The sequence below is a fragment of the Arachis ipaensis genome, chromosome B10 (assembly GCF_000816755.2).
Source record: "Arachis ipaensis cultivar K30076 chromosome B10, Araip1.1, whole genome shotgun sequence".
Taxonomy (NCBI): domain Eukaryota; kingdom Viridiplantae; phylum Streptophyta; class Magnoliopsida; order Fabales; family Fabaceae; genus Arachis; species Arachis ipaensis.
The window spans coordinates 10,384,639-10,390,633 of NC_029794.2; the positions used below are offsets into that span (position 1 = coordinate 10,384,639).

Genomic DNA, 5,995 nt, shown 5'->3' on the forward strand with positions numbered 1-5,995 from the left:
TTGAAAAATAAGTAAACCTCTTTGTGTGTTTTACTTCTAGTTTAATGAGTAAAGGATAAAGACTTTCTGACTTAGAGAACGACTAATCATGTGAAATTTCTCTACACGCTACTTGCAGATAATCATTCTTGAGGCAAAGAAAGGGGAATATAGCATTAAAATTTGAATAAAAAGAAAGATTAATGAAATTGATATAAGGTGAAAAAATTGAAAAATAATTTAAAAACAGAGAAGATGATTAGATGAAATGAAGAACTAAAAGGGTGAAAAGAGAATAAATTTAAAATTTGAATTTAGCATGGCGTGTATATGAATGCCTATATGATAGAAATAGAAAGAACATCACATATAGCATAATATCATTGGAAGAGACCGTGTTGTAACTTGTAAGTAGCATGATGATGGTGTATAAATATACATGTCATGAACAGTAATACCCCATCTAAAGAGCTTGACACGCTGAAATTTCACTAATTTAAAAACTCTCTATTAGAAAGACAGTATTAGATTAGATTAGATTAGATATCAACAAACTCCTTCTAAAAAAGTAGTCAAGGGCTTTTTAGTAGTTTTCTTTTATAAAGTAGATCCATAGCTAAAATAAAAGAAATGGGTAAGACATGCTGTTGCCCAGTCTTGGGTGGGCCGTCAATTTTCTAAATAGAGACCAGATAAGCCCATCCCAGCCCTCCATTGTCCATCAAACCCTAATTCGGTTTAGCCATTAAAATAGCAGGGCATAGTCTTCTTTTCACTCATTTTCGCGGCGCACAGCACTCTCTCTGCACAATCCGATCCCACACACAGCGCCACCATGGTAAGCCTCTACTCCTCCACTGCTTCCTCTCTTTTCATTTTATTCACCAGTTATCCCCAAATTCCCTGAGATTACCCTTAACCCTGCATCACTGCTTTATTTATTTTTTATTCTTTTAAGATTGAATTATTATGTGTATTAGCCTTGGATAGGTGAATTAGATTTGAAATTCAGGAATCTGGCGGTATTAGATACTAGGTCAAGTTCGAAATGCTAAAGCTTGCACCTTTTGGTTCTTGTGGTTGGTTTCTTAGGTGAACGTTCCAAAGACAAAGAAGACCTACTGCAAGAGCAAGGAATGCAGGAAGCACACACTGCACAAGGTTACCCAATACAAGAAGGGTAAGGATAGCATTGCTGCTCAAGGAAAGCGTCGTTATGATCGCAAACAGTCCGGTTATGGTGGTCAGACTAAGCCCGTCTTCCACAAGAAGGTATCAATCTTTTTAACTTTTTCCATCATTTTTCATCGTAGTTTTCTTAATTTCTAGTTTTTTACTTATACTTAGGTCACACATTCAATGTAGAATTAAGTTAGATGTATTGATTTTATCTGCAACATGGTTATTCCGAACATTTCTATGTGATGTTCTATTCCTAGTGCATTGTTCAAGGTTTCTTCATTTAGTTATAAGTTTGTTTGTTTAATTGGATAGGCAAAAACCACCAAGAAGATTGTCCTGAGGCTGCAATGCCAGGGTTGCAAGCATGTGTCTCAACATCCAATTAAGGTTAGTATATGGCAGAACACATTATGTTTTGTTGTGTTTGAATAAATGGTTGATGTTTAGTTAATGGATGATTCATGTCTATGTTGTGCAGAGGTGCAAGCACTTTGAGATTGGTGGTGACAAGAAGGGAAAGGGAACCTCTCTGTTCTAGGCAGGAGTATTAGGATTTGCAGTTGTACTGTTTTTGAAGTATCTGAATGTTTTGTTTCTCTATGGATTTCTCCTAGTTATATTTTCATTTTGCAAGACCTTTTTTGTGAGGGAGATGTGAAAAGTGTTACTAATATTAGTGATCTCTTGTTTCCATTTTTTGAATGATTACAATATTCATCTTTTTATACTCCTTTTCAAGTGCCTGCCTTTCTATGCGATTATGCCTTTATCTAATTTAATTAAATGAGTGCCTAAATGAATGGATCCTGAACTAATCCACTACTGCATTAGTTAGTTATTTACTTATTTATTTGAAATCTCCAAATATGGAAACATCTGTTCTAATTATATTAGTACAATATATACATGCAACCAGCCACCAAATGTAGAAATAAAACATAAAACCCGCAAACAACTGTGCTAATCAGTACAATATTTACTACAGCAAAGAAGAAAGGTGAGGGAATTTGACCTACTTAACGTTGATAATTGCCATAATTCTGGGGATAACCTCCGAAATAAGGATTTTTATTATGTTGTTGATGCTGCTGCTTCAAGAATGCAGCTTGACCTTGGCTACGATCCATTTCAAATTGCTGCCACATTAATTGTTCTTCAAGCAACAACTTCTGTTTCTTCTCTATCTCCGACATTTGCACATAAGACGGTGGTGCCATAGATAGAGAGGCTGCAAAGGGATCTACACTGCCGGAACTCAAACCACTGCCAGATGTTGGTGGCGCTGGCAATGCTAGCACTGCAGGCCTTCCAGCTGAACCAAGTGCCACACTGCTAGCACTTCCACTCACCCCATAACCAGGTCCTTGCATTGATGTTGTCATTTCTGCTCGTTGGTACATGCCATTCAACACTAATGTGTCAAAGCCACCACCCAATGCAGGCTTCTGGTTCGATAAGTTGCTACCTGATTGGACCAATGCCGTCTCCCAATCTTCTGCTTCGTCGAATGCATGCCATGGAAGTGCTTGGGTTGCACCTGTTGCTGCTGGTAAAGCTCCATCAAACAAAGCCAAGGCCAGTTTGTCTCCCTGGTCTTCACAAGTTATGGTTTGGTCTCCTAAATTCAACAAATTAGCTTCCATTTGCACAGGTTTTTCTACTTCTGGCTCTTTCTTTGGCTCCTCTTTTGCCGGTGCCTCAGAAATGGATGCTTCTGGTGGTGGTAGTGCCTTAATTGCATTCATATCCTCTTCTGGTTCTGGTTCCGGTTCCTTGGCGGCTTTAACTTCATTCTTTTCTTGTTGGTTGTTCTGTGGCAAGACGAGCTTTCCTTTTATAAACTCTTCCATTATCTCTAGCTTCTTGGGCGTGATTTTTTCAATCTCAGGGTACTCAGAAAAACGTGCAATTCCGATATTCTTGCTCCAGATATAGAACACATCTAGCTCGTCGAATTGCTTTCCAACACGACAGAAGATGTCATATACCTTGCTACAATCCACTGCCTCCATTTCGGGGAAGCGATCAAGGAAGACACCCAATATTTCTGTTATATCATAATACAATTGGAAACTTTCCCTCACAATCGGATATAGAGCAACTATCACAATTCTGTGGTCCTTTGCTGCCCCTGGTACATTACATTAAGCAAACATTGATGAAGGAAAGCTTTTATATGAATTCGCCATATTCTTCAATCTGAAATATTTACAAACCTGTGGGACGACATGCTAAAAATCTCTCAAGCAGCAATTGTAAATGATGCATCTTGTAGTAAAGTTTATCCAGTGTCATGTCTTTAACTGGTGTAGATCTTACAACAACTTCTCTGTCCCTGTCCCTGTCCCTGTCCCTGTCCCTGTCCTTATCGATGTCTCTGTCTCTGTCTCTGCCTCTATCCCTGTCTCTTTCTCTTTCTCTTTCTCTGTCTCTGTCTATGTCTCTATCCCTGTAGACTCTTTCTCTGTCTCTGTCTCTGTCTCCATCGCTATCGCTTCCTCTTTCTCTATGCCTTTCAATGAACCTTTCTTTATACACATCATCATCAAAACCCAATTTGCCGTGCTTCCCACGGCGGCTTTGCATCTTGAAGTCAAGTCTTTCATCTAGATACAGGGCGTAGGTGCGCACAAATGCAGAGAAGTCCCATGAACCGGATCTTGAGTGGTCGCGAAAATCAGACATGTTGAGAAGGCGAGTCCCACGGCGAGTTGAGAAGAATATCTCCTGCTCATAGGCAGGATCACCCTCTGCTAGCAGCCTTTGAATCAACACAAGACTTTTCAAAGCCACCGTCCAACTTCTAGTCTTGCTCAGACGTCTTGAGATGGTATTCACACAAGCACTGATGAATACGCGAGAGTAACATGTTAAGCTCAGGATCTCCCTAAGGTACTTCTCTTCGGCCGGGTATTCGTTGTGCCTCGTCGCCTTCACGATTGCCACGTCAAGGTCGGCAAGCGAGGTGCTGCTTCCAACTTTGGCTAGGCCTATGCTTGTTGTATCCTTCACTGCCCCAATGGCTTTTCTGAATGAGCTTGGAGCCATGCTATTCTCTTTCTATCTTCTAAGCCTTCTTATTGTATCTGCTGATTTTGCTCCACTGATATAATCTTCAATATGTTCACAATTCCTGCTTCCTGCAATAATCATTTCTAACATGTTATATCAGATTCTTCAATATGAGCTTTTAGATTTGTCTAAGATAATATGAATGAATGCAAATGCAGAGAGTAAATGGGATGATACCTTCTTGGAAGCACCAGAGTACAATGATTAACCACAACTGCTTAAGAGAGAATTAGAGATCCAAAGCAATTGTAAAGTAAGAAAATCTTCTTGTTTAGAGGAAGAAAGAAAGAAAGATATTTGTTTCTAACTCTCTTTTGTTCTTCTTACAACGTCTCTCAAATTGGCTAAAACATTGCCCGTTTTTGTAGCACGAAAACAAGGGAATCAATTAAGATTTTATGATAAATTCACTGCTCAACATTAGAAAGCTTTTAAACATTCTTGGTTATTCTATTTTTAGTAGGGAGGGTTATTTAGTTTGCATATTCTCGCCACCTTTGACCGTTTCAATGTTAATGTAACCATCTTAAAGTTTAACAATTCGATACTAATCTAACAACCCAAGGTATATCATCTTAACAGTTAAATACATGCAATGCAATGCACCTGTTATAAAATTGAGAATCTCTTTGATTAATTGGTTAATTCCTTGCATCTTGAGGAGCATTGGTTTTGGGACAGCTTGGAGTTAGCTTAGTCAGTGCCAATTCCTCGGAAAATAAACTTAATCAGATATATGTTTGTGATGGGTTTTGTTTAAAGAGATAACTATTTTAGTTTTCATTCTTAAAGTTGTTTTTATATAATCTTATTTTGGTATATTGTTATAACCAGGAACGGACATAGTTGAGAAGGAGGGGCGGCACTTGTCCCCACTACAAGTTTGAAAACAAACTAATAAATACATATAGATCAATATATTTTGCTTATTATTATATCATCTTTGTTCCCATTAAAATTTATGTTAAAAGAAACTTTATATTATTAAATTTAACATGAAACCATATTTATCTTATTATAAGTATCAAAACTAAAAATATAAATAAACAAATTCAACATTAATAAACATTAATAAATATATTTTTTAAAAGATCTAGTGTTTTTTTTTTTTGGATTCTTATATATATATGATTGTCATTTCAAAATATAAATATATCAATGTTTAACAAAATTTATTTTAGTATACTTTTGCGTCCATAACTAGAATTTTTTGGATTCGCCACCAATCATAACACCAATATTCTATAACAATAACAATAGAATTAGGTAATTAAAAATAAAGACTAGTAGAAGGCATAGATTGATACATATAAATTAGAAGAACTTATAATGTAGTTTGAATTCATGAATTGAATCTTGAGCAAACTCGCCTAACCTCTCCAAGAAAACCAGTCTTGACACCAACTTGGCCCATTTTCACAATAGACTCAACAAAATCAGCTTCAAAAGAAGGTCCAAAAATTGGATTAAGGGGACTAAAGTAGGAATCCATAACACTCTTGGTGAATATATCATCATTAAGCCTAGCATCAGATTCTAAGACAGCAAAACCTTCCCTTATGTTCTTGAGAATGTGTTTGTCAAATTCCGTCCCACCGCCTTCATCGATGGCGAGGCGAGCGTTAACATCGCCGTTTTGAGGGCACCTAGCCTTCAGCCTTGGGAGGAAGTTTGGGTTGATAGCTGGGTCTGTTCCCACACCACCCGGGAAGAAGTTGTATAGCCTTTTTGTCATGAAGAAGCATGCTGTTGTTCCAATTGT

General features: G+C 37.5%; 3 protein-coding genes across 3 annotated transcripts in view; 1 reads left to right on the plus strand and 2 right to left on the minus strand.

Moving 5' to 3' along the window:
- Window positions 656-1,899, plus strand: LOC107624175 (60S ribosomal protein L44). Its single transcript, XM_016326652.2, has 4 exons — window positions 656-817; window positions 1,072-1,251; window positions 1,474-1,548; window positions 1,640-1,899. The coding sequence occupies exons 1-4, from the start codon at window positions 815-817 to the stop codon at window positions 1,697-1,699; spliced, it is 318 nt and encodes a 105-aa protein (XP_016182138.1). The 5' UTR covers window positions 656-814; the 3' UTR covers window positions 1,700-1,899.
- On the minus strand, window positions 1,749-5,230 carry LOC107621853 (putative clathrin assembly protein At1g03050). Its single transcript, XM_021114157.1, has 3 exons — window positions 4,411-5,230; window positions 3,378-4,301; window positions 1,749-3,292 (listed from the first exon to the last, which is right to left on the minus strand). Exons 2-3 carry the CDS (start codon window positions 4,207-4,209, stop codon window positions 2,178-2,180), a joined length of 1,947 nt encoding a protein of 648 aa, XP_020969816.1. The 5' UTR covers window positions 4,210-4,301; window positions 4,411-5,230; the 3' UTR covers window positions 1,749-2,177.
- Window positions 5,518-5,995, minus strand: part of LOC107623596 (peroxidase 43) — a 2,575-nt gene continuing 2,097 nt past the window's right edge. The window contains exon 4 of the mRNA XM_016325924.2: window positions 5,518-5,995. Coding sequence (XP_016181410.2) covers window positions 5,576-5,995 — 420 coding nt within the window. The 3' untranslated portion in view covers window positions 5,518-5,575.

Coding starts and splice junctions, on each gene's coding strand:
- LOC107624175 (XM_016326652.2), top strand. Junction 1,252..1,473: donor AGCCCGTCTTCCACAAGAAG/GTATCAATCTTT, acceptor TTAATTGGATAG/GCAAAAACCACCAAGAAGAT. Junction 1,549..1,639: donor TGTCTCAACATCCAATTAAG/GTTAGTATATGG, acceptor TATGTTGTGCAG/AGGTGCAAGCACTTTGAGAT.
- LOC107621853 (XM_021114157.1), bottom strand. CDS start 4,209: ATGGCTCCAAGCTCATTCAGAAAAGCCATTGGGGCAGTGAAGGATACA. Junction 3,293..3,377: donor TTTAGCATGTCGTCCCACAG/GTTTGTAAATAT, acceptor GTAATGTACCAG/GGGCAGCAAAGGACCACAGA.